The sequence below is a fragment of the Lepidochelys olivacea genome, assembly GCF_965140295.1.
Source record: "Lepidochelys olivacea isolate rLepOli2 genome assembly, chromosome: 19".
NCBI classification, from domain to species: Eukaryota; Metazoa; Chordata; order Testudines; family Cheloniidae; genus Lepidochelys; species Lepidochelys olivacea.
This window is the reverse complement of record NC_140429.1, coordinates 6,820,381-6,847,843: the sequence shown is the minus strand read 5'-3', so window position 1 is coordinate 6,847,843 and position 27,463 is coordinate 6,820,381. Positions and strand designations below refer to the sequence as shown.

Here is a 27,463-nt window from a genome sequence, read left to right as displayed (position 1 = left end):
GACAGGTTGGGTCACAGAAACCCCCTTGGGACTGCCACCTGATGTGCGGAGACTACCTCTGAGCCCGTTTTCCCTGCCAGCTTGGGACTTCAGCACCCTGCCTTGTTGAGCCAGACACACTAGCCTGCTGCAAACACAGACCCAGGTCTGAACCACGTCCCCCAAAAGCTACAGCCTTAACTGAAAACAGCTTAAGAAGTGCTCCTGTCTCCAGCACCCAGATACCCAGCTCCCAAATCTGTCTTACTCTGTATAAAGCTTACACAGAGTAAATTCATAAATTGTCCACCCTCTATAACACTGACAGAAAGATATGCATAGCTGTTTGCTGTCCCAGCTGTTAATTACTTGCTCTGGGTTAATTAATAAGCAAAAAGTGATTTTATTAAGTATAAAAAGTAGGATTTAAGTGTTTCCAAGTAATAACAGACAGAACAAAGACAGGTTTCAGAGTAACAGCCGTGTTAGTCTGTATTCGCAAAAAGAAAAGGAGTACTTGTGGCACCTTAGAGACTAAAGCTCATGCTCAAATAAATTGGTTAGTCTCTAAGGTGCCACAAGTCCTCCTTTTCTTTAGACAGCACAAAGTAAATTACCAAGCAAAATAAAACAAAAACACACAAGTCTAAGACTAATACAGTAAGAAACTGATCACAGATGAAATCTCACCCTCAGAGATGTTCCAATAAGCTTCTTTCATAGACTAGACTCCTTTCTAGTCTGGGCCTAATCCTTTCCCCTGGTACAGTCCTTGTTCCAGCTCAGATGGTAGCTAGGGGATTTCTCATGCCTGCAGCCCTCTTTGTTCTGCTCCATCCCCTTATATACCTTTGGCACAAGGTGGGAATCTTTTGTCTCTTTGGGTCCCCACCCCTTCTTCTAAATGGAAAAGCACCAGGTTTAAGATGGACTTCAGTACCAGGTAACATGGTCACATGTCCTGTGAGACCCCAAGCCTTCACTCACATCTCATCAGAGGAAGGCTTGCAAGTAAACAGAGCCATCTACAGTCAATTGTCCTAGTTGATGGGAGCCATCAACATTCTAAACCGCCATTAATGGCCCACAATTTGCGTAACTATAATAGGACCTCAGAGTTATATTTTGTATTCCTAGTTTCAGACACAAGAATGATACATTCGTACAAATTGGATGACCGTGCTCAGTAGATTATAAGCTTTGTAATGATACCTTACAAGAGACCTTTTGCATGAAGCATATTCCAGTTACGTTATATTCACACTCATTAGCATATTTTTATAAAATCATATGGAGTGCAACGTCACAGTATATCTGTGGCATTTCTGCTCTGCTACCTTCTGGTAGAGCCATGCCCTGTGCCGGCTGCCCTTTGACACTTAGGAACTAAGGCATGGAACTTATCGCTTCCTGCCAAATGTGAAATCTTTATTTTTGTTCTTCGCTCCCCTGAACAAGCTGGTTTTGGAAAATGGTTGAAGCAAATGTGTACCTGGGACGTGTCTTTGCTTTAATCCAGGGCTAGCCAGTGTTTGGAATTTTAATGTTTGATCTTCCATACACAAGAGGGTTTGCTTCTCTCCTGCCTTGCGCGTGAGATAGACTCTTACAGCTGTGCAAAATGGGTGTAACTAGCATTCTGATTTGGAATCAGTTTAGTGACATATTGCAGGTGAAAGGCAGGGGGGAATCAGGACCTTGGACAACCCACTGTTCTTGACCTAAGAAACCTCCAGTGAAGATAATAAACAGCAGTGACAAAAGTAGACTGTACATATGGAACTACCAAACCATTCTTCTCAAGGAACAATCATAGTTTCTCAGTATTTCTGGCTGAGGCTTTGCTCCTGTTCCTCTAATTCCTTCACTGCCAATCCCACCTTTGTCCATTGATCAGCAGGTTATTTAACTGGGGACCTCTCTGTGTGTTTGCATTGTGATAAGAACAGGCTGCTTGGTCTCCACAATCTGAAGAAAGAGGTGAGTAAGAGAAGAGAGGCCAATCAGCCCCTAGCTCACAGACGATTGACCAGCCAGAGCTTCATGGGAGGGGATGTTGACTTGTGTTTGAGCAGTGTATTGGTAAAGTTTGCTGGTGCACATGCCAGCTTGCAAGCTGGGATGTGTAGCTGACCAGTTCTGCAGGGCCTGGTTGGCGTACAGTACAGCCAGACGATGCCACCAAGGTGGGGCTGGGGATGTCATGCTGCCCCAGAACCGTAAGCTCGTCCTCTGAGACAACCAGTCTGTCATTGATTAAGGATGTCTGGCCAGGGGAACTCTACATTGTTATCGCTGCATAGAGACCATGCTCCTCTCTTAGCAAAGGAGGATGCGAAAACCGGAGTGACTAGATGGCACTTGGGCCCCCAGCTCTTCTCCTTCCATGTCTAATAGAGCTGGAGGAAGGATCACCTTAATGCTGATTTCTTCTTCCAAGGGTTGGGAGGGGGAAGTGCCCCCAGCCACTCTATGAGTGGGAGGTACATGTGGGTTGTTTGTGACTTATCCTTGGCAGAGCCCTTCATTGGGAGTGGCCAAGCAGTCAGAGCTGGAGAGAGGGACTGATAGGCAGTGGAAGGGTGCAGGCATCAGCTGTGCCTCATCAACAGGGAAGCCATCAAAAAAATTTAAGGCTGCCCATGGGAAGGAAGAGGAGAGCTTCCTCCCATGCAAGAGGAGATCGCAAAACTGAAGCTGGATTGTCTCCTTTATGTCCTCCCCCCAACCTCCTCATCCCACACCCTTCTCCCTTTGAAGGTTAGAGGAACAAAACTGGAAAGGTGCTGCCACTGAAAGAATTTTATTCTGTACAGGGTCTGTACCATCGCCAGCAACTTCCTCTTCTCTTCACTCTATTAACAAGAGGAAAACAAACATCAGCCACTTCCCCGGGTTCTTTCTACAGGATGCCCCCTAAGGGCTCTATGAAATCACTCCCACCTCCCTCAGCAGAACCCACTTAATACTTTCCCAGCAGGCTTGATGCTGCTAGCATAACACACTGGTTTTTGGTGGGGAATAATGGCAGGCTCAGACCTGCACTGTCTCCAGCATGGAATCATAAACTTAACACTTCCTACTACAGACAGCAAGAAAATGTCATTCACCTGGATGTGTAAATCTCCCTTGCCCACAGAGACAAGTAAACTGGCTTCAAACACTTGCACCTTTCCGAGGGCTGGGTGGGTAGTGATGCTGGAGGAATGGTTACTGGGCGCAGTCAGAATTGGAACAGGATGGATCAGGGAATGAGTCATGGGCAGTGCTGGGTTTACAATGGCTCCATGGAGAGGGGCCCATGCTCAGAAGGGGCCCCAGCTTGCTCCATTTGCTCTACGCCCCAAGACCCCTGGCTCCCCACGCCCACCACTTGCTCCTCTCGACCTGCCTGCTGGCCAGCCAAGGGCTCCTCTCCACTCCCTGGTCCCACCCCCCCCCACTCCTCTCAGCCTCCTGGCCGGACCCCAGTGCACCTCCGGCTCTGAGCAGTCTCTGCTTCCCACCACCTGTGGGGCTCCACCGGTCTCCCTGGAGCTGAGCTGCTTGGGAATCACAGAATCATAGAATATCAGGGTTGGAAGGGACCTCAGGAGGTCATCTAGTCCAACCCCCCGCTCAAAGCAGGACCCATCCCCAACTAAACCATCCCAGCCAGGGCTTTGTCAAGCCTGACCTTAAAAACTTCTAAGGAAGGAGATTCCACCACCTCCCTAGATAACGCATTCCAGTGTTTCACCACCCTCCTAGTGAAAAAGTTTTTCCTAATATCCAACCTAAACCTCCCCCACTGCAACCTGAGACCATTACTCCTTGTTCTGTCATCTTCTACCACTGAGAACAGTCTAGAACCATCCTCTTTGGAACCACCTCTCAGGTAGTTGAAAGCAGCTATCAAATCCCCCCTCATTCTTCTCTTCTGCAGACTAAACAATCCCAGTTCCCTCAGCCTCTCCTCATAAATCATGTGTTCCAGACCCCTAATCATTTTTGTTGCCCTTCGCTGGACTCTCTCCAATTTTTTCACATCCTTCTTGTAGTGTGGGGCCCAAAACTGGACACAGTACTCCAGATGAGGCCTCACCAATGTCAAATAGAGGGAAACGATCACGTCCCTCGATCTGCTGGCAATGCTCCTACTTATACATCCCAAAATGCCATTGGCCTTCTTGGCAACAAGGGCACACTGCTGACTCATATCCAGCTTCTTGTCCACTGTCACCCCTAGGTCCTTTTCCGCAGAACTGCTGCCTAGCCATTCGGTCCCTAGTCTGTAGCAGTGCATTGGGTTCTTCCGTCCTAAGTGCAGGACCCTGCACTTCTCCTTATTGAACCTCATCAGATTTCTTTTGGCCCAATCCTCCAATTTGTCTAGGTCCCTCTGTATCCTATCCCTGCCCTCCAGGTATCTACCACTCCTCCTAGTTTAGTATCATCCGCAGATTTGCTGAGGATGCAATCCACACCATCCTCCAGATCATTTATGAAGATATTGAACAAAACTGGCACCTCGTTCCCCTCCCGCGGGGTCTCTGCCCCTTTAAAGGGCGGGGCGCGTTGTGGCGAGGTTTGTCCATTCCCGGCCGCCGTTCTCCGCTCTCCCTCCCGCCCCTCCCCCGTCGCCGTCCGCCATATTGTGGCCGCCGCAGCTCGAGCCGGAGCCTGGTGACGAGCCGCCGGAGCCGGAGATGGGTGAGGAGGCCGCTGCGGTCCCTCTGCGCCCTGCGGGAGGCGGCGCCCACGGGGGGAGGCTCCAGCCGGGCGGGTCCGGCCGCCCCTGCCCGTCCCGGGGCCCGCTCGGCGGTCTCGGACACGGTGCCCATCACCCTGGTATCCGAGCGCCGGGTCCGCGCGCCGGGCCCCTGGGGTGGGGTCAGTTCCCCCCCCCGCCCCCCCGAGTGTGTCTGGGGTCAGCCGGCCCCTTGGTGCCCTGCCCCCCCCCCTCAGCCCCTGCGCGGGGGGATCTGGCTCGAGGGGGCGGGGTCTGACCCCCTGCGGCCGCGGGGCGCTTCCTGCCCGCCCCTGTGCCCCCTTCTGTCCCCCCGGGTTTAGGGGCGTGTCTGCCCCCCCTCCCCCGCGTTTCCTGGCTCCCGGCGGGGCCTGGCGTCGCGGGGCGGCGTGTCCGGGGGCCGGCCGTGGGGCCTGAGTCCCTGAGGGGAGGGGCGGGGCGGCGCTGGCGATGCTGGAGGGGGAGCCCAGGGCCGCGCTGGAGGCGCGTCTGCTTATTCATTCCGCGCGCGGGTTGCTTGGCACTCCCCCGCCCCCCCCCCCGCTGCCCACCCCCCCCCCACCCGCTTGTTCTGTCTCTGGGTGACAGGGGCACCCCCGCCATGGCGAAGCAGCGCCCCGCGTGCATGAATGCCCGGTGGGGGTGGGGGGGGAGCCGGGGCCCTTGGCTTGGGTGCAGTTTAAGGGGGTGTCCGTTGCTGCAGCCTGCTCTGTGGGAGAGGCACAAAACCCCCTTGACCTTCCACATCATAGGGGTTTGTCCCAGTGTCCTAGCGAAAATTTCCCCACCCTTCACTTTTCTTTTAACTGGCCTGTTGGCTGACTTCTTCCACCCCAGAAGCGGTAGCATTTCAGAGGTACTGTCCTTTTCATCCAGAAAGGAAGGTGCTCTGTTACGCTTTGAATGTTGCATGGGAAAGAGTATTTTGTTGGGCTTCTTTATCAGCAATACTTGGAAGCGAGAAACAGACCACCACAGTCATTTTGCTGGTACCCAAAAATCATTGCAGCAATAGGATAGTTTGCAAATCATGGGCCTATTCACCTGGCTGTCAGGCTGGTATGCCAGCCATAAAAATGCACAGGGTGGGGAGGAATTGCTTTATCTCTTGACTTACAAAATGTGCTTACCTAACCAGCTTTTTGGAGCTGGGCATTGTCTGTTGGCATGTCTGGGAAGCACCTAGCATACTGTGGCCTCTGTCTAAATAATGGCTGGTGTATGTATGAAGATTAAAACATAAGCTACTCACTATCTGCTACTTTCTGCAAAATGCTGCTAACCATCCCTTCCCCTCTTTCATTGCATAGATAAGTCTTATACACTTCCTGAAGGTCAGTGAACCAATTCTTCCTAATACAAGGCACCCTAGCTGTGTGGTAAAAAACAAACACACACACCACACACAAAGTCCAGTTCTGAGGCAAAACTTTCACTGTGTATGTGGGATCAGTCTAGGACTGTTTCCTAGTGATTTAGTAGGGGAGATCCTGAGGAAGCCAGGAATGAGACTTAAAAATGCTTCTCTGTTCTGCAGATCTATTTAATCTTTTAGAGAGAAGCAGGCTGCTGAGCAGGGGCCTGTATAGCTTGCACATCTGCACAGACGTTGGGTTGGTTTGGTGCTCTGTCCTTGGTTTCAAGCTAACTAGCAACAGCTGTTGGAATGTGAGCGTTGCTTACAGGTTTCTAGCATTGTTCTCTGAGCAGTATGAAGAGGAATTACTTGTCTGAGAGCTTAACTATATAGCTGACCTCTCCTGCCTCTAAGTACTGGTTATATAGTACTGCTATATTATTCTTGGGTTGAGGCAGGGGAAGCCCTGTTCTGCCTTTAAGGAAACTATGCCAGAAACCTTCCAGCAGCAACAATGTTCAAATGTTGCTAGCAAATCTTCATTCACAGTGTAAATATGGTCTAGTGTCAGGTCTCTCATTAATCAGCGTGTATCTAGGGATCCTGGACTGCTTTACATTTTAAGCTTCATAGAAGGTGAAGATTAGATTAGCAGAGGATTGTACAGAATGGACTGCTGTGGTTGTGAACCTCCGGTAATGGAGATGCCACATAAGAAGGTGATTGGAGAAAACTGAGCTGTCCTTAGGGGCCTGTTTTCCTTGCCGTGTTAGGGAATTAAAGTTTTGCAGAATAGTGCCGCAGTCATGTTAAACATATCTGGGTCTTCCATGGGTAGCCAAGACCAAACTGTTGTAACACCACTCTATTAAAATGGTTAAGACTGTGTTTTAAACACCTGATTAGAGTGCTGCTCCGATCCTGACTTAGGTTAAAATAAAATCCTATTTAACTGTAACTACTCTTTTTTAATGTTGTATGTAGTCCACAGTGGTGGTAGACGAGTACAGTGACTTTCTCAGATCTATAGGCAGCAGCAACAACACTTCCATATCTTTGCTTTAGGAAACTGCAGTCCTAGAGTTCAAGTGCTGGTCATGGACTTCACAAACTTTATTTGACTCTTCTGTCTACAGCAGACTAGGCTGCCTTCTGGTGTTGTGTAGAGAATGAGAGGAAACTCTCATAGCTGGGCTATTGTCTAGGCCTAAGCAGTGTAGTAAATATTATGGTTTATAGCTATAGCAAACACATCTACAAACAAATGACAACTGAACATTGCCTTTCAGAGGCTATTTCAGTAGCATCCTGAGAAGCTCTGATCTTCTCTCATTGGTCCTGAAATGAAGACTTCCTATCCAGAAAAATGCGAGACTCTGTTTTCTTAGGTTTTAACTAGCAGGGCATGGTTTGAATTGGAGGGGGGGGGGGGGAGAAAGAAAGAAAACTATACGACAGACTGAGGATTCTTTTGTAAAAGCAAGGACTAGCTTCTTGTTGAAGTTGACTGATATTGTCTAGTAAGCCAGCTCTAGTTAAATGCCCTTCATGCTGTGATACAACCAGCACACCATGACCTTGCCACAAGCTTTTACTTCACCTCCAAATACCTCTTTTGTGGCACACCCCAAAAATCCTACTTAAGGTGGCCACAAGTCTGGGAAGGAGATGGTTAAAGATGTTCTAGACTGTGCAATTCTATAAGGACTCATGGTAGAGCTTGGAATGTAAAATCCTGACCAGAGAATTAGACATTTGATTTTATAAAAATCATAGTAGAAAAGTGTCCGATGGCCTGAACAATTAATTTTCAAAAAATATTTTCTCAATCTAAAATTAATGGTTTATTCCAAAGATCACTTTCCCTTCCCCTTAATGTCTGTCTCTTATTTTAAAGAGACATACAGTTTTGTGACAATTATTTAATTCAAAAAAGACCCTTCATTAAAATCCCACACTGATAGAATGTTAAGGTAGCATGGCATGCTGAGACTGGACAATGGGGGATGGATCACTCGATAATTGCCCTGCCTTGTTTGTTCCCTCTGAAGCCTCTGGCACTGGCTGATCAGAAGATAAGATACTGGGTTGGATGGGCTGCTGGTCTGACCCAGTATGGCTGTTCGGAAGTTTCTGACTTTTGAGCCCTTAAGAATATACAAAGTTGAGGTGCAGATGGTGTTAACTCTCTCTTTATGTATCTATTAACAATAGGCCAATGATTTGACCATATATGTTTGTCAAATTCAGTATTACTCTAATATGTGTAGTGTTAGAGAAGAGCTCCGAAGCAGGTGTCCATTCATTCACTGTTCAACTTGGGCATATAAATGATGATGTTGGACTGTTTATCTAGCATACCAAGTAGCACCAAGTGTTGGTACGAAGACAATACTGTTTGGGTCCCCAAGTTGGCAAGTTTAAGTAGTTAGGTGGCTACTTTAGCTTGATTGTGCATATTGGTCTGGATGCAGTGAGCATGTATTTAGTATTGGGATAATTGAATGTGCATTAAAATAGTTAGTATAATAAAGGTTGGGGAATTAATACCCCCATTACCTACAGTTAAAAAGTAGTGTTTTTTTTAATTTCTATACAAGTAAGCTTGACATGCACCTAAAAATCTCTTATTGGAAAAAAATATACAATACTATCTGACTCTTAACAAAGAGCACATGTTAGCAAAGATGGGAATGCCAGGATTTTATATACCTCATTGCCTTGAAACTCATCTTGCAAGAAGGCTATCTGGAATGGTGCAATTGTCATGAGTATTTCAAACACTGAGTTTAACTGTTTGACTTAGTCAAATGCCTAATCCTCTTGTTTAAGCACTTAGCTGTGGCAATATTACACATTGTAGATTTTCAACTCCGTCTATGCTGGGGAACTGCCCATAACATATAAGGAGAACTGCACTTACTCAGGTGAGAAGGCTGCTGAAAACTTTAGAATCTTGGTTGGGGATGGCTTGCAAGCAGAACTGAAGCTGGAAAGTGTTTTTGGCAGTCAGCTGAGGAATGGATGGATACCTTTACATGGAGATATGGGGAGAATAAATGCAGTCTTAACAGGATTGAATTTAGTGAAAAACCAATATAACAAGAGACTGCTGATTCCCCAGAAAAAAATCTTTACTTCCCCCCCCTCTCTAAGCAGCCAGCTCCATGCGTAGACTGGCTGCATGTTCCAGTAATGATGTCAGATCACTAGCTCTTGGTAGCTAAAACGGAAGGGACTGAGCCAATGGTGACTGGGGCACCAGACAGCCAAAAGAAGTGCGTGGATAAGCGTTTTACTAGCACAGAATGTACTGTGTGCAAAGCACACAGCTATGTTAAGACAGTTCTCCGCATTCACTGTATTTGTTTTTATTTGTGTTGAACATTCAGGAATATGTTCAAATACCTACTTTGAGAAAATGTAAAGGTTGCACAGTCAAACGTTTAACACAGAAAATACCCTAGCTAAAAGAACATTCTTAAGTTGTACTCTTGGCAGAACCTTTTCCCTATAAGTGTTTACAAGTAACACTTAAAAATAGTGCAACTAAAATCAGAATGAATATTTTCAGTTTAATCTGTGCATTTGATAGTACTTTCCAGTAGTCGACTTCACTCCTTTGTGTCTTCCACTAGGGGACAAGGACAACTTGAAAAAGTCACAGTAAAACTGCACAAATTACCAAGGGGACTGAATGGCAGGTGCAATACAAGAAACCACTTTTAACTAGTTATTAACTAGACTTCAAGTTGTTGCTGTCCTTTTAAGGTTTATTGCAACACTGACTCAACCCCTTTGTGCACATGCATTATGACAACTAAAATACAACTTAGTTTTTTTCTAAAATTGTAAACATCCTGCAAATTCTCTTGGTTTTGTTATGAGCCTTTCAAGAAGGGAGTTCCTAAGACAAATGTTGACAGGTCCTTATCTGTAGCTGCTGCTGGTAAACCTGTTTGTGGAGGAATCTCTTTGCCAGCTTGTAAAGCAAGAGACTGTTCTGTAGAAGCTAAACTCCTTTTTAATTATTTTACGAAGGACACTATCCATTTGAATTCTTTAAAAGAATTGTTCAGAATCCACTTCGATAGTACACCCTTTAAAATAGTGTCCCGAATTTTACAAGGGTTATTGTTTCTGTTCCCCATTAAGATTAGTCTCCCTTCAACAAGGGAGAAACTGACTATAGAAGAAGCATTGAAAGGCCATATACAATGTGCTGTCAATTACACAAAGTAAGCTGAAAGAAACCATCTTTTTGCTAATTTATGTCAGTTACGGTAATATCTGGTAGATACAAAATTTTTCCACCTGTGGTTTTCAAATTGAATGTGTTTCTTTAAACTTTCTATCATAGTGGCTAGGTTGAAGGATGGAAGAAAGGGGAGGATTAAAATGAAATTCCAAAATACTTTAGGAATACCTGTTGCTGTTTCATTATCTCCATAACATTGAATGGTTTAGTTTTCTAATTGAATGTGACAATTTTTCTGCCACTTCCTAGCAGGAGGTTGGTAATATAGTTTGTGATGAAGGAAGTGCCAATTAGCAGATGAATGCAGAAGAGAGGCTGGAGACTTTCATTTATACTATGTTAGTTTATTTAGTAGAAAATTGTATTCAAAACTTTTGCACATTCATAACTCCTTCCATTCAAGGATCTCAAAGCACTTTATGAATATTAATGAGTTAATCCTAGCAACCTTGTAGGTGCTGTATAAATCCAAAGTAGTATCTGATGAAACAGCAGGGCATACTACTCACACTGAAGCAGGTTTCCATGATCTAACATGATACTTGCGCACACACATCAGTCACTTAAGATTTTCATGACTAGTCCAAACATTGTATGGTGGTGATCCACTTCATTGTTTTTTTTTTCCTGTCTTGGTTTCCAGCATCATTAAATAGCCATTAATTCATCTTTCTAACCCATGAAATGCTCATCTCTTTGGGATGAAGGGGGTGTGTATTCTGTAGTAGGTTTGCTTGATTTTTAAACCTAAGCCATTCCTTCAGAGCACAGTCTGTGGAAGGGCAAGCGTTTCATTGGAAACAATCCCTTCAAAGAAAGGAACCTACTGAGTTTGTCACCCTAGTAATTATTAAAATTGATCTGTTTCCTGTTCAGTGTATGTGGGCCTGTTGACCTCCTTGAAGATAGTTGTGTAATTAGCTGAAAATATGTTGATTCCTTATCTGCTGCAGGCAGCTGTTCGGGATTCTGCAAAATGAAACTGGGCTTGGAAGACTAACTTCTCGACAGAAGTAAAAACTTCTGAGAAATGGGGAAGGAAACTTTTTTTCCATTGAAGCTTGCAGAGCTTGATAATTGGTCCTTGAGATGCACATGCAGTGCAGTCAATTTGTATGTGTCTGCGGGCAAATACGTGCCAAGCTGTATTGTAAAGTCTTGGCCACCCTATAATGAAACTCTGCTAGCCACACGCACAGTGTTTGTGTATATATAGCCATTATAAGACAGATCCTAAGTTTAGAGGTGAATGATATTGTAAATCAGGTGTCTAGTCCACTGACTTGCCTATTAGTGCTGTCCTTTGTACTATAGTTTCAATTCAGCAATACTTTATTGGCATGACAAATCAGGTAAATGTTGACAACATATAAAGGACGGTAGGTATCTGTCAGAGGTAGGTATGAATTGTGTTCTGTGCTTTATCTTGTGTGCCTTTGTTATTACTATTTCTGCTCCAGAGACAAGGTGAGAATCTAGCACTAGGCTGTCTCTGCCATCTTTCTCCTTTCTTCCAGGCCTGGGTACAGGTTCCACACCCTGCTGCCCTCCCCCTTGCTGTTTGGTGGAAAGTTTTATTATTCTTGATAACTTGAGTATTGGTCTCCCTGATTGGGTTAGTAGGCAAGTCTGCTAGAGGTCAGGTTGGGGCTTTTGGTTGCTGTGAGATTGTCACATCCTAACATCTGATATTGTTGATAAAGTAAGAGGAGGAAACTGTGTTAATCGCACTTCATCTAGGTTTGAAGTGTTGGATTGAAATGCTCCAAAACCAGACACATGGATTCACCCAGGTTGTTTTCCATGCTGTGGTTTGGGGCCCCTCTTATTTCATAATATAGGAAGAGTTGTTCTCCCCCCTCCCCCCCTTGGGAATGTTCACTGTCCTGAGCTCCTAGAAGGCAGCTACTCGTGTCCTCCCAGATGGATAAACTGAGTTCAGTGCAGCTTACAGTACTAGGATCTCTTAGATGTCAGCCCCTGTCTGTTCTGGATGGCCATATAAAGATCAGACTTGTAAGGAGGCAGAGGGAAGGGACTGTCCCTTGTTCCACTGTTGTGTTCTGGGCAGCTTGACTAGTGCCTTGTTTCCCAGAGATGGCCATGTTTGTGGTGCTGTAGCCTTGTACTCTGAAGTGCCCTGGGATGGACAGAGCTATGGATGTGTACAGTATTGTTTGGGGGGAGAAGTATTTTGATGTTTAAGTGTGACTCTTTTTGAAAACCCCAAACATCTGACAACTTGCCTTCTCAAGGATGCTATGTGTTCAGAGATGTGCAAAACATGAGCATAAAGTGTCTCCTGCTCACTTTCCCCACTGCTCACCCACTCCATCACTGTAAGTCACAGGTCTGTAGTGAGGGAAATCTGAGGGGAATTGATGCAAACTACAGGGTGGCTTTTGTTAGACCCTGGCAAGTTAGTCATCCCAACAAAACTGTTTCAATGTGTCAGGTCAATAAAATACCAGGAGACTGAGGTCAGCAGTGACCAGGCATTCCTTTCAGCTGTGGGTTTTATGAGAGTAAGGAAGGGCTACAATGCAGTAGGAGCACTTGTGTGCAAGCTCTGAGCTGAGAAACAGGGAGGTAGGTCAGAAATTGAGTGATTCCGTGTAACTTGCAGACAAATCTCAGAAAGGGAGGAACTCGCTCAACTAAGATGAGGAAGATATAACTAAAACAAAGAACATAGTAAGTGCCAAGTCCATTCAGCCAATCTCCGTTATTAGTCAATGAATTTTTCTGGTATTTGTCAAATAACTTATTTGGTGCCATTTCAGGGTAACTGACCAGCTTCACAGCTGGTCAGTACTGTTCAGCAAATATGTTAGATTTATACCAGTGAAATTCATCAAATGAATTTCTCTACTGCAGTTGTAGAAGTCGAATACATTTTTAAAAAAAATGGTATTAACTAAGCTGATGATGCTACAGTTGAATACAGCATATAATAAACTTGACACAACTGTTCTGTTCTTTCTAAATCTGAAGATGTAGCTTCTTGTGGTGGGTGTGTGGTGGCATGTGTCTATTTCACCCTGGTTATTAGGCTGTCTGAGACAGTAGGTGTCAGGTGTGGTTTCCCCCTGTCCAGCAGCACAACTGCTCTCGTATTCCATTTTAGTTATAGAAACTTTTTTCCAAAGCTGCTTTTGTGAAAGGGTGTTTGGGCTAAAAAAAATCCATGTTAAATTTGCTAATGTAATTGTTTCCCCTTTCTGTCTGCTTTTGCCTCTGACTCAGCAGCCCAAGTCCTGATTTAGCCATGTGAGTCCCTGCAATGACTCAGCTAGGAGGCTTTTAACCAGCTGCCAAAAGGGAAACTATTTGAAGCAGGCATGTTCTGTAATGCAGGGGGTGAGAGAATAAAAGCCTGAAAATTCCTAGTTGGGTTTCTGGTCCAGCAGCCCTAGGCTGTCTCACAGGAGATTTGTAATGACTGCAGATGAGTCGAGCGGGAGAATAGAGATTGTAGCCATGTTGGTCTGCATCAAGATGCTTTTGAGGGGTCAGAATGAACAGTCATTAGACCAACGTTGCATAAAAATTTCAGGGATTCTCCTTTATTTTAGTTGTTAAAATTATTTACCCCTAGTATAGAATCATAGAATATCAGGGTTGGAAGGGACCCCAGAAGGTCATCTAGTCCAACCCCCTGCTCAAAGCAGGACCAATTCCCAGTTAAATCATCCCAGCCAGGGCTTTGTCAAGCCTGACCTTAAAAACCTCTAAGGAAGGAGATTCTACCACCTCCCTAGGTAACGCATTCCAGTCTTTCACCACCCTCTTAGTGAAAAAGTTTTTCCTAATATCCAATCTAAACCTTCCCCACTGCAACTTGAGACCATTACTCCTCGTTCTGTCATCTGCTACCATTGAGAACAGTCTAGAGCCATCCTCTTTGGAACCCCCTTTCAGGTAGTTGAAAGCAGCTATCAAATCCCCCCTCATTCTTCTCTTCTGCAGGCTAAACAATCCCAGCTCCCTCAGCCTCTCCTCATAACTCATGTGTTCCAGTCCCTTAATCATTTTTGTTGCCCTTCGCTGGACTCTCTCCAATTTATCCACATCCTTCTTGAAGTGTGGGGCCCAAAACTGGACACAGTACTCCAGATGAGGCCTCACCAATGTCGAATAGAGGGGAACGATCACGTCCTTCGATCTGCTCGCTGTGCCCCTACTTATACATCCCAAAATGCCATTGGCCTTCTTGGCAACAAGGGCACACTGCTGACTCATATCCAGCTTCTCGTCCACTGTCACCCCTAGGTCCTTTTCCGCAGAACTGCTGCCTAGCCATTCGGTCCCTAGTCTGTAGCTGTGCATTGGGTTCTTCCGTCCTAAGTGCAGGACCCTGCACTTATCCTTATTGAACCTCATCAGATTTCTTTTGGCCCAATCTTCCAATTGGTCTAGGTCCTTCTGTATCCTATCCCTCCCCTCCAGCGTATCTACCACTCCTCCCAGTTTAGTATCATCCGCAAATTTGCTGAGAGTGCAATCCACACCATCCTCCAGATCATTTATGAAGATATTGAACAAAACCGGCCCCAGGACCGACCCTTGGGGTACTCCACTTGATACCGGTTGCCAACTAGATATGGAGCCATTGATCACTACCCGTTGAGCCCGACAATCTAGCCAGCTTTCTACCCACCTTGTAGTGCATTCATCCAGGCCATACTTCCTTAACTTGCTGACAAGAATACTGTGGGAGACAGTGTCAAAAGCTTTGCTAAAGTCAAGAAACAATACATCCACTGCTTTCCCTTCATCCACAGAACCAGTAATCTCATCATAAAAGGCAATTAGATTAGTCAGGCATGACCTTCCCTTGGTGAATCCATGCTGGCTGTTCCTGATCACTTTCCTCTCATGCAAGTGCTTCAGGATTGATTCTTTGAGGACCTGCTCCATGATTTTTCCAGTACTAGTACTTATACATACATACTAGTACTTATACTAGTACTAGTTTATGATTAGGGTTGGGGTGTTTGGGGGATGCGGAGAGAGATGAGCTGCTCTTCTAAAATTGCAACAGCACATTTTAAATTAGCTTTACAGAGCCTCAATGGGACCTAAATCAATGACTTTTTAAAAAGTAAAACAAATTATTTAAATCCTTCTTCCCTGTTCCCAGCTATGAGAAATAATCATTGGCTAACAGGGTATGGTTTTTGTCCTACATCACTGAAGCTGAGGCTATACTGTTAATTTTAGTGAGGTGGTTGGACACCATGATGTTGGGCATGGTATTAAAAACCTAGGTAGGATTTTAACAGATCTTTTGGTAATTCTTCATGGGTTTCCTGGCAGAAATGATCTTTATTTCATTTCCTTTTTAATCTCTCACCTGCCAATCTATTGCCTGCCTCTTACTGGGAAGAGGAAAAATAGTCCAACTGTAGAGGAATGATTTTAAAAAAAAAAAAGGTCGTTCTGGAAAAATTAACACCAATTATGTACCCTGCAAAATAGGACTTGTACTTTGAGTATTGAATAAATTATAACCAAATATCCAAGTACATTCACCTGCAAAAAAAGCAGACCTGTCCATTTCTTGTGTATTAACATTTGATAGACATGCGTGGTCTCTTAAATATGTATAATCAGAGGTCACTCAGTAAAATCACTAGAAACATGTCATAGGTGTCATAATGATGCTCACTCTGTCATATGGTAACACCCTGTTAAACAGAGATCTGACAACTTACAATATAATGTCTCTTTAAACAAAAGCTACACAGTTGTAATGATTGTTTTGTTGTTTACCTGGCAAGGATTTGTAAACCTGTTACTACTACTTAAATAGTAAAAACCCACACCCCGCCTCCAAAAAACCCTCAGATAGGATTTTAAAACCACTTCCATTCTGTCTCACTCTGTTGCCAGAATGGAAAGGTGGGTGACTGAAAAGAACTCGTTTACTTGTAATCCAGGCAACCACTAGTCCTGTGATTTGTGCCACAATTCTCTGAAAAGACATGACCTATTGTGTAGAAATAGCATGAACATCCAGTTAACTCTCATTAGCTGAATGCCTTACAATCCTGTAAAGTGAGTAACCTTTATTCACTGTTCAATTTCAATGCATATTCAGAATGGATTTGGAAAGGCTGCTTCTATATGTTTTGTACTTGCATTCATTCTTTGAAAGGTGTGCTAAACTTCTCCCTTAGTCTTCAGTGAACTGAGCTGCTAGTCTGCAGCAGATTTTTCTCCTCCTAGATGCAACCTCACTAATGTTAATCCAGCCTCGTCAATCTTTGAATCTGAATCCTTGTTTGGTTTCTCCATCTGTTCAGGTTTTTTAATGGATTCATCTGTTCCCACTGGAATTCAAATACAACTTGCCTTTGAGATGCTATACTGCAGCCACGACCCTCTTGGTCAAGAAATTAGTTTGGTTTCTCACTGGAGATTATAGCACTGCTCCCTCACTTAGCCTTGGGGTGGGGAGTAATCACTTCCTTCTTTCCTGTGTTGCCAAACTCAGACTGAACTCTACGTCTTCCCTAGACTGGGGATGACTATCCTTCTAGCCCACCAAAGGACTACGTTCAGGACTAGTAATCTAATGTGAGTTTTTTTGCACATCTCTACTGATCCCTTCCACTGCCTGGTCTCCTTGATCAAATCTTCACACAGCCTTGCTCCATTGTACACACTGAACCATGTTACACAGTTTTTGGATTTCCTGAAATACCGGTCTGGCCTATTGAGCTAGGGCTGCTAACTGTTATGCATTCAGGCTGTGGAAGAAAATTTACTGCTTGATATGCACAGTCTGTTTCTTAAATCTATTTAAGGTGTCATTTTAGCACAGTTTATTTGATACATTTGATTTGGCATCTTGGGGGCTAAAAGCGGATTTGATTTGGAGGTACAGAGCTCTGGGATTCTTGAGGAAAGAGGAGCTCTATATAAATGCAAATAGTAGCTGTTCTACTCAGTGGAGTTGTTGTGAATAAATTTTATTGCAGTAAGAAGCTTCTTAACTATGGAATGCATCAGCCTATGAACGAGCATGATATCAAAGAGGAATACTTCCATCCAGGAAGAAGTGAAATCTGTCCCAGACTTGGCCAGAGTGATGTGATTAAACTGAGACTAATTAGACTAGCCACCTGCATGTTCCTCTTTTAAAGGAAGAGTGTGAGCTTTATTTTGCATGATGAATGAGGAGCAGCTTCTCAAATGGGAAAAAGAAAAGGAGTACTTGTGGCACCTTAGAGACTAACCATGAAAGCTTATGCTCAAATTGGTTAGTCTCTAAGGTGCCACAAGTCCTCCTTTTCTTTTTGCAAATACAGACTAACACAGCTGTTACTCTGAAACTTCTCAAATGGGCTTCATCCTCTGAAAGTGAAAGAGCCAGAAGTTCTTAAAGGTTAACTGATTTGTGTTGTGCATGCTCAGAGGTGCTGGAGTGACAGCCTTTCAGACTGATGTTCTTTAGCCACAGAACAAGCATTGTCTAGGCAGAAGCAGTGCAAGCTTCACCTATGCTGCCTTGCCAATGACTGTCATCCCTGCCTGGACACCTGCCACCTGGGAATTAGATATACAATAGTTCAAGCAGGAATTAAATCAAGGAAGTCCTGTGGGCTGTGCTGTCTAGAAGGTCAGACCAGGTGATCACAATGGTCCCTTATGGCTTTATAATTATTAATTGAGCTGAGACCTTCCTAACTCCATTTATACAGGTCAGTGGCCAGCCATCAAATGGCTTAGTGGTCTTCCAGTTATGAAACTAACAGGAACGTTAGTGCCTGTAAATTAGGATAAAATCACTTGTGGTGTGTTGGTGGTGGTGGACCTCGGATGGGGGGGTTTGTAGGTTACTGTGCTATTTTTTTTATAATGGGTATCCGGTTTAGGTGTGTTGATGAGGTACATCTCTCTGTACTTAACAGATATAATTAGGTTCGTAGCATATATAATTCTACCAGCACGAGGGAGAAAATGACTTATGGCAGGAGAACGTGGCCCACAAGAGGGCAGCTAGGACACTGGTAATGTACACTCTTCATAGCCATTTATGAGGCAAGTGGTAATACTTAACCAGTCCATAACATCTGCTATCCAAGGATCTTGGATCTTCAAACACTGACTCCCTGCCTCACAGGGAATGTTGAGGCTTAATTTTCTCCTTTTTACTGATGGCAGGCAGAAAAGCAAAACTGAACTAGAGAGGCTGTGACATGCTGGGGTAATGCAGCATGATGGAAGAGGATTCCCAGACAACTAGAGTATTGCTGCCTTTGGCAACATGAGAGGAGAGTGAGGACCAAGGGCGACCTGGTGAAATGAAGTACACTAGGCTGGACGTGCTGCCTTGTTGTTTTGAGAAAAGGATGTTCATGGTCCCCTTTGCAGGAATCTTCTGTATTCAGGCTCTTATGTCCATGTTTTCACTTCCCTTTGAGTTGCCAAAGGAGGGCAGGACGTGGCTCTTGTCAGCCAGTGCTGCGACCAAGAGGGCCAGAGGGCTTGCTACCAAATGTAGAGGCCATTCCGCACTCTGGGGAGCAATCAGGCGAGCTGAGCATGTTGCTTGAGCAGCATTCCGGAGCAGAGACTTACTCTTCTGAAGTCTTCCATGAGGAGGATAGTTTGCTTTTAGATTAGCTCTGCATTTGCTGTCCTTGAAACAAGCACAGTAGTTAAGATGGGAATCCCAGACTCCTGACTAGTTCACTAGCCAATATATTTTTTTGGCATAGCATAGACATGACTTGATGATTTTGGGCAGTGATCTCATCAGATCTTGACTTAATGGGTAGGACTGAGTCAGTGCTTGCAGAGGGGAAACCCTCTCCTAAGGAGAACTCAAGGTGACTGGATAGGGAGAACCCTTGTAGTGAGTCAGAACAACTTAACTTGTGAAATGCTTTAGGATCCTCCAGTCAGAGCAGCCATATAAATGCAAAATTTCTAGATTTTCAACATCTAAAACTCTAGAGCAGTTTTTAAAAAAGTGCTGATATCCAGGTTTACCTTAAGCTACAGCCCTTCTGGTTGTGAGAAACATAGTAGCATTTTAAAGCACGACTCAGGACATTAAAATACCAAGTGGAAGTGTGGCTTGAGTGGCATTTAAACATCTGTCTTCAATATTTTAGGCCATCTTGGAGCTTTAACGGATGATAGCTCTTCCTAGCAGCTAAAGATTTTAAACTATGTGAATAGCATTACTCAGTGGGGCTATCCTGCAAGTACTGAAGTGAAGTTTGGGTTAATAGTTAACATTGACACTGCTTGACTTGCAGGAAGGCTGGGTTAATAGGGACTTTTCCTCTGGAACAAACTTAAAAAGAAGCAACTTGTGCACAAAGCATTTTTCCTTAGCAAGGTGCTCTCTATTCCATATATTTGCATTTGTTGAAGAGCTTGTACTTCACAGCCTAGCTTCTCCTGCTCCTTGAGTTTGTAGTGAAATCCTAATCCTGTATTTGTGACATCTCTGTTGCCATGGAAATGGGATGTAATGTCACAAATTCAGCATTACGACTTCACTAGAGGATCAAGCAGAAGACACCCTGGGAAAAGAGTTGGATGAAAGCACCTGACCTAGTGAACGTGTACAAGAGGTAATGGAAAATCAAGTGCCAGGTAAATTAATGCCTGAAGTCTGCTGTGCTGTGTTTTAGCCAGTATAAAAATCCCTCTTGAATGGCTTGCTGAATCTACAGGGCCTCTCAGTAGTAGCCCAGCATTTGTAGCACACTCAAATCCATAAGGCCTCTTGCGGGTGAGGTACACGGCAAATTTGGCATATTCTAAGAACTTGGATCCTGATGAAACTTCCATCTGGTGCTGGTCTCACTGCGCTGTTTCTTGGCACGCAGAACCTAAGAGAGCTGTCCAGAGCACCAAGGCGTGCCCAGCCAAGAACACAGATTGGGATTGTGCAAGTTTCCAGGCAGCTGAACTGTCATGTGTCATTTGGCTATTTATATGACTAACAGGCTAGTAATCCTGTATGTCATACTAAGCCACTTAACTATTTTCCTCTTCCCTTCTTGTTTTTATTTTGTCCTGTTCATTAAAACTGCCTTTTAACTTGAGCCATCACCTTTTGAAGGGGAAGTCTTGATCTGGAATTTTTTTGGATGCCTTTGTAATCTTTCAGAACACAACTAGTTGCAGTTACTGTTCACTGTATGCAGCTGTAATAGAGCCATTAATGTTAAGACAGCAGTACGGTCACTTACAGGAGTGGTACTAATGGTGTTGGATTGTTTCATCCCAACTAACGTTTGTGCTGACCACTTATCTTTGCATTTCTAATGTGCCTATTTTGACATCTTGGTACGAAATGCAAGGACCTAAATGGGTTTCAATCAACTCTACCCTCTGATTCAGCTGCTATTACTTAATTCTTGCCTCCTTTCTAAGCCTACCCTAATAATTGGGCTGGGGGGAGGCAGGTGGGAGAAGTTAGTTTCCACATGGTGTTCACTTTCATCTTTAGTGAGGAAAATCCATCTTCAATGGTTAGTCATGCATAACTGACATTTAGAATAAGGAAAATTGCTACATTTAAGTATATTCCTGGGAAATTGCCAGTTATTCCTCTGAACTTCAGATATGAGACAGACCCAAACCAAATCGGTGTCCAGATCCAGCCTTCAGTTCAGGCCCATTTATAGTCTTATGATGCTTTTTGCCAAAAACTACATTGGTTTGAAGTGCAGAGCAAAAGCCCCATCCATAGAGCAACTATATGGTAGTTGAGGGATCTGTCTGTGACACAGAGTAGTAGAGTGGAACTATGACAGGCAGCCATGTTAGTCTGTATTTGCAAAAAGAAAAGGAGGACTTGTGGCACCTTAGAGACTAAAAAATTTATTTGAGCATAAGCTTTCATGAGCTACACAGCTGTAGCTCATGAAAGCTTATGCTCAAATAAATTTTTTAGTCTCTAAGGTGCCACAAGTCCTCCTTTTCTTTCTGAGAGTAGAACTATGTCACCTTAACTGGGTGAAACTTAGACAGTCCAAGTTTTTGTCTGAGTCATAGGGATTTGGTTACCTCTTCCCTGTATGAAGAGGTAACTGTTGTAGTTAGGCTCCCTGAGTAGTAGTCAATATATGGACTGTGGGCCAAGTCTGGACCACTAGATGCTTTTGAACACACTGTGAAATCTTTTTATTTACATATTTATCACTGTTGTTGCATTTTGTATTTTCTCTGGAGTCCAGACCTTGACTATACTTTGACCAAGAAATTTGGACCTTGACAAAAAAGAATTACCCCGGGTCCCTGACTTGTCTGTAGTATAGACGGGGACTTGGTAAGTGAAAATGCACTGCCATTTAGAAGCGAGACTAATGATCGTTCTTAAGGTTGTGTGATCTGCCAGGGCTAGAAACACTTGGAACTATTACAAATGTTTTGAGGCTGAAAACTTTTCCAAGCAGTGATCCAAGATCAATGCTCACTAAAAGACCTTTTAGTCCTTGACTTACTGTTTCTGAGAAGGTAAGCAGGGACCAAGGCAGAGCAAGCAATTTTTAAATTTTTTAAAGGGTTTTCATTCTTTGGTTTAAGTAGACTTGTATCAATGAGGAACTGCCTTTTTTCTGGGCTTTGAGATGTTAAGCAGAGTTAGAAGTAAATAGTTTGTACCATCTTGCAATCCATCCTGCCGCTCATTCCATCTCTTCATGCATCTTTTGTTCTTTGGCCCTCAGTTGTCTTGCTTGTCCATTTCACAACAAGGAACAGCATGGGGTTGAGGGGCTGGCTGCTTGCAACATACATATTTGGAGTGGTGCAGATATCCTGGGGACCTTGGCTTTTTTGCTTTATATGTGTTTGAAGAAGAGTCCCCCCCTCAGTTTTTTTGCCTGAGGGAGAGAATGTCCTCTAAACAGTCGATACCGTTACAAGATTCTCTTTTTCTGTGATCATGTCCATGTTAGGGTTTCTTCCATTCTTGTGGCTTTATTCTCCCTGGTGTGTGGAATCCATAATTCACTTAAATCTTTACCTTTCCTGTTCACAGGTGAACTCTCCTGACTGTTTAACTTGCCTTGACATTAAGATGTTGGTCACTCGTACATCTCATTTATATAACCTGCTTGAATAGAAGCTGACCCTAAAACTGGGTCTTACACTAAGCTAGTAACTTGCAACTTAAGTTACACTATAGTCTGAAAACCTTTTCCCTTAATGTATCTTGACTAAGGCCATGTCTACACTACCAGCTATATCAGCACTGGTGAAATCCATGGAACGGTGTTGGTTTAGCAAAGTGAAGACACGCTAAATCGAAGGGAGTGTGCTCTCCAATCAATTTGTGTACTCCACCCTCCCAAGAAGAGTAAGGGAAGTCAGCAGGCACAAGCGTCTCCTGTCAACACAGTGTGGTGTAGACACCATGGTAAGTGGATCTAGCTACGTCAACTTCAGTTAAATTATTCACCTAACTGAAGTAGCGTAACTTAGATCGATTTACCGTGGTAGTGTAGACCAGGCCTAAGTCACTTTGAGTACCTACCTAATAAGCAGCAGAAACCTGAGAATGCATAGCTTGCCATGGTCTCAGATTGAGACACAAGCTTTCATACTTACCATTCTGATCTAGTGGGTGGTGGTTAAACAATAGCAAAATAAAATTTTGACAACTAATCTTGTGCTTTGTCTTTTGAGGAATACTTGGTGAATGAACAGGAAAACCACTTCACATTCAGTTTCACTTAAATCTAGGCTACTGTTCGCATTGGTGAGGCTGACCAAAGGTGGAAGGAGAGTGAGCTGTGCAGTAAGATGAGCTGAATGTTGTGGAGGAGAAACTAGGAGTTCTATTTATGATTCCTTTGTCCTGTCTATGATGCAACTGCTACTTTGGGGTACCTGGATAACAGTTCAGTCTCTTTGTGTAGATCATGGTTTGTGCTTCAGTGTAACACTTTCATGGTGTTTGCCTAAAGCATCCCTCCCTGATGCCCTCCTGCTGGGAATCCTTAAATGGGTTCTCCTGACTCACTGAAGCTTATGGCTTTAACTCTCCTGAATATAGAGGGAGAACCTTTAGAGAGGACTAGGGTGTGGGTGGAGTAGTCTTGAAAGAGGAATCCTTGGAGCAGCCAAGCTTTTGGGGGTGAGGAGACTTGTACAGAACTTTATTGTGTGTGGTGGTTCTCCTGGGAAGGGATGCGTGTTTTTACTCTACACTCTCTAAACTGTACCTTAGAATAGGGTTGGGAATGACACCTGCTCATGCACGATTTGAAACACACTAAACACATGGCTTGGCTGAATCCGTACTTGAATACCAAACTCTTTTAACCCTGTTGAGGCAGTAGTATGTTTGCATAAACTAGATACCACTGAGAAATTTACATAGTCTTACATCCAAGTTCCTCTGTCGCTAATGAGCAATAATTGCTGTCCCTGTGCCAAATGCAGGAATGTTTGTTTTGTGAATCTCTAGAGTGGAATGTGTAGGCACCAGAGTTTAAAATAGTTATTATGAAACAAATGACAAAATAATTAGCAGTGCTTCTCAGAGCTGAACACCATCAAAATAGTCTAGCTCTCTGGACAAGCCTGGCCTACATGCCATTCCCACCTAAATGATGTATTGCATGCTTGTAATATTTTCTTTTTTTTTTTTTTTTTTAAGGGCCTGGAATTAGGCTGAAGTTTGTTTGAAGTGAATTTTGCTGGACTGTTTTATGCCTTGTCTAGACTTCATTGTCTTCAGACCTATTTATGTTCGCCTCTGAATGGTTGGAGTTGTGATTGTGCTGTTAAATTTATGGAAGTGTGAACTTCATAAATCGCAAAGTCTCCCTGCTTAACAACATAAAATGGGTCTAAATGGAATGTCTTTAGCTCCTAACTCAACGTAACACCTTCTGTGCAGACCAGGCTGTTCTGTAATGTCTGAGTACGTGTTGTGGTTACTGGTCATCAAATTCTTGACATGTTAGCCTGCTGTGGAGGACGTGGAGTGGGGAGGAGAGGAAGAATAATCTTCTTTCAAGGTGCTGTTTACACTTGTGATTGTAGTAAGGTGCAGGTACTCTTAGCACAATCTAAAGTATTGAAAATCCAGGTAGCTTCAGGCTTGCTGCCTCCTGAGGACAATGGTATAGTTCAGTGAGTACTAACCTCACACAGTGAGAAATGTGCCTCCTACAGTGAAGTACAGGTCCAGGGTGCTTTTCAGAGTGGTAGAGATGTCTGTGTCAAGCTTCTAGCTTAGAACATTCTCACTAATACAACACACCAGGTCAGCAATGCATTTTCTAAGTTGGATATCGAAACTGCATCATCTTCTTAAGAGATTGTGTGCCATCGCACTGAAAAGTTCAGTTTAACAATGTGTGTTCCCATTTTCCTTGGGGGAGAAGGGCAGTGTGACTGCAGTGAAATCTGATACTACTTTTCCGGTTTCTCCTTCCATAGAAACCATGGCAAGTCCCGCGAAGGATAAGGATAACTATCGAATGAAGAGTTACAAAAACAAAGCCCTAAACCCTGAGGAAATGCGTCGGCGAAGGGAAGAGGAGGGGATCCAACTACGCAAACAGAAACGAGAGCAACAGGTAACCTGCTCTTTGGTAACCTGCGTGGAGGGGGATGTTCAGGGGCTTAATTCAACCAGAAATGTTTTGTTACCCAACAGTTGCCCCTTCAAGGGGCCAGCTGATGAAGAGTTGATGGGTCATTTTTTTCCTCTTTTTTTTTTTTCCCCCCCCCCTCTCTGGGCCTCTTCAGCATATGGATGTGGAATGTTTCTGGGGTTTTTTCCACACCCTTGTTCAGAATGTGGCTTGTCTGGAGAGCTCTCTGCTCCCTGTGGGATTCACAGGTATTGTACATGCTGCAAATGCAGCGCTCAGATACCACAGTGGAATTCTGTCTGGCTTTCTGTGATCATGGATAAGGGGAAGGCTTCTTAGATCTGCTCATCTATATATACATATATATTATTTTTTTGCGGGGTGGAATCTAAGGACTTTGTGGCCAGCTTAAAAAATGGCACTGCCTGCTGTTGAGGAGCAGGAAGACCAAGTAAAAAAAATAAACACATGAGCTACAGCTTTTCCTTGTCCTTGGTGTGTGGCTTTTTTTTAATTGGGGGTGTGTGTGTGTAAAAATGATACTGTAGCTAGAACCACATGTAGAACTGGCAAATGCTGCAAGCCTCCCACACTGCTCTTCCTGTGCCTCAACCCTGGTCCACAACCTGGCTCTTCTTTTCTGAACTCATTGGGCCAAGTTCTGCACTTGCCTACACCATACAGTCCCAGTGAAATCCATGGATACAACTAAGGGTAGGACTTGGTCCGCTCTTACCAGGATTCATAGGTCAAACTATTCTGCAGAGGTGCTCAGCTAGTGTGTTAAGCTGCCACTCTCCTGTTAAGTTGCACTTGGTCTAGCAGATGGCATGTTGCGTTTGTGGAACAAGACTGCCCAGTTGTGATGGCTCTAAGTCCGGCATTGCCTCATGACAGATACCACTCACTCTGGTTATCTCTTTTCAGCTATTTAAAAGGAGAAATGTGGAACTTATTAATGAAGATGCTGCCATGTTTGATAGCCTCCTCATGGATTCCTATGTCAGCACTACCACAGCTGGGGTAAGGCTTCTTGACTAACTTAGTCCCTCCCTTACACAGACTTTTAATTCTGTGGATCACAAAATCAACAACAAACTTTAACCCTTTACAAATGCATAGGTATCATGCCTTAGTACTCCTTAATTCACTACCCTTTGTAACCCCTTGTACTCCTATCTTCTACAAATATTGCAGATGGGACTCTGGTAAGTTTTAAAAGCCTTCCAGGATTAGACTTTCAAGAGTAGTGTGGTCCTAACTTGGATTAGTCTTCAGATCAAAAGGATGAGCACAGGATTCTGGTGGTACTAAGCTCTGACTTTGAGGTTTGCAACCATAAGTTTGGAGTTATGGTTCTATCTGACGCTGCTTTTCTTGCCCTTCCTGCCCTCTTAGGAGGGAGTGATCACAAGAGAGATGGTGGAGATGCTTTTCTCGGAGGACCCTGATCTGCAGCTAGCAACCACCCAGAAATTCAGGAAACTGCTCTCCAAAGGTAAAAGCAGAGGTCCTTTTTTTTAGCAAGCTCTCACAGGTAACTCTCTTAGCTGTGTGAAGCACTTAGCACAGTCTTGGTGCTGTACAGAGAATTAATAACTTTGGGTTTGGGGGCAGAAGAATTCCATCTAATGTCACTTATGCCCATTGGCACGTCTGTTCCTGATTAACACTGGGTGGGGAGGGAATACTAAACCTATATTGACCATTAGTATTGTCTTTTACTGGCTTTTCAGCATTTAGAAAATGCTCCAGTGACCCACAGCTGGGTGAAGTGTGGAAAAAGCCGCCTTCTGGCTAGATGCCTTGTCAGCTCAAGTACAAGTTAAAATCGTTGGAGTGGATGATTTAATGCAATGAACTAGGTCTCCTGTATTAAATTCAAATACCCCTACTGAGTTTTGAGCCTGCCTTCCTCTTTCTAGAGCCGAATCCTCCGATAGACGAAGTGATAAATACTCAGGGAGTGGTGGACAGGTTTGTTGAATTCCTGAAGAGAAGTGAAAATTGCACACTACAGGTAAAGGAGAGAACCATGAAGGATTCATATTGTGAATAAAAAGCACTTATTTAAGATGACACTTCAGAGCTGAGCAGTGTGAACCTTACAGCAACAAGCAGGGAAAGGTGGCATCTTAGAGCCCAGAAGTTGCAGAGTACAAGCCTCTCTTTGAGGAGACTGCATTTTCTCACATCTGACTGAGGGTGTTAGGCAGATGGTCATCTACTTCCTTTTCCTCCAGGAGGTGTCATGTCATAGGAATCCATCTCCAAGGAGAATTGAATGGGAGCATAGCCATTAAAGTCACTCATAAAAGAGGGCAGCAAAGGGAGATAAAAAGCAAAATATGAAGCTCTACCTCACCTGGGGCTCAGAGCTACAAATGCCGCACCTGTGCTGGTATACGGGGAGTGGCATGGGATAGAGTTGGTTGTTTGAGTAGAACAATCTTTTCGCTTCCCACCCAATACAAAGATCTGGTCAGAAACTCTTCTGGGCCATCTTGAGACTATGTTCCTCATAGTGGGAAATGGTCTGAGGCTTTGGGGTGTGG

General features: G+C 44.1%; 1 protein-coding gene across 1 annotated transcript in view; it reads left to right on the top strand.

Moving 5' to 3' along the window:
• The first annotated feature begins 4,595 nt into the window (after window positions 1–4,595).
• KPNA6 (karyopherin subunit alpha 6) overlaps window positions 4,596–27,463 on the top strand; it is a 32,694-nt gene continuing 9,826 nt past the window's right edge. The window contains exons 1-5 of the mRNA XM_084652269.1: window positions 4,596–4,671; window positions 24,751–24,890; window positions 25,836–25,931; window positions 26,307–26,406; window positions 26,834–26,928. Coding sequence (XP_084508395.1) covers window positions 4,668–4,671; window positions 24,751–24,890; window positions 25,836–25,931; window positions 26,307–26,406; window positions 26,834–26,928 — 435 coding nt within the window. The 5' untranslated portion in view covers window positions 4,596–4,667. The remainder of the gene's footprint in view (window positions 4,672–24,750; window positions 24,891–25,835; window positions 25,932–26,306; window positions 26,407–26,833; window positions 26,929–27,463) is intronic.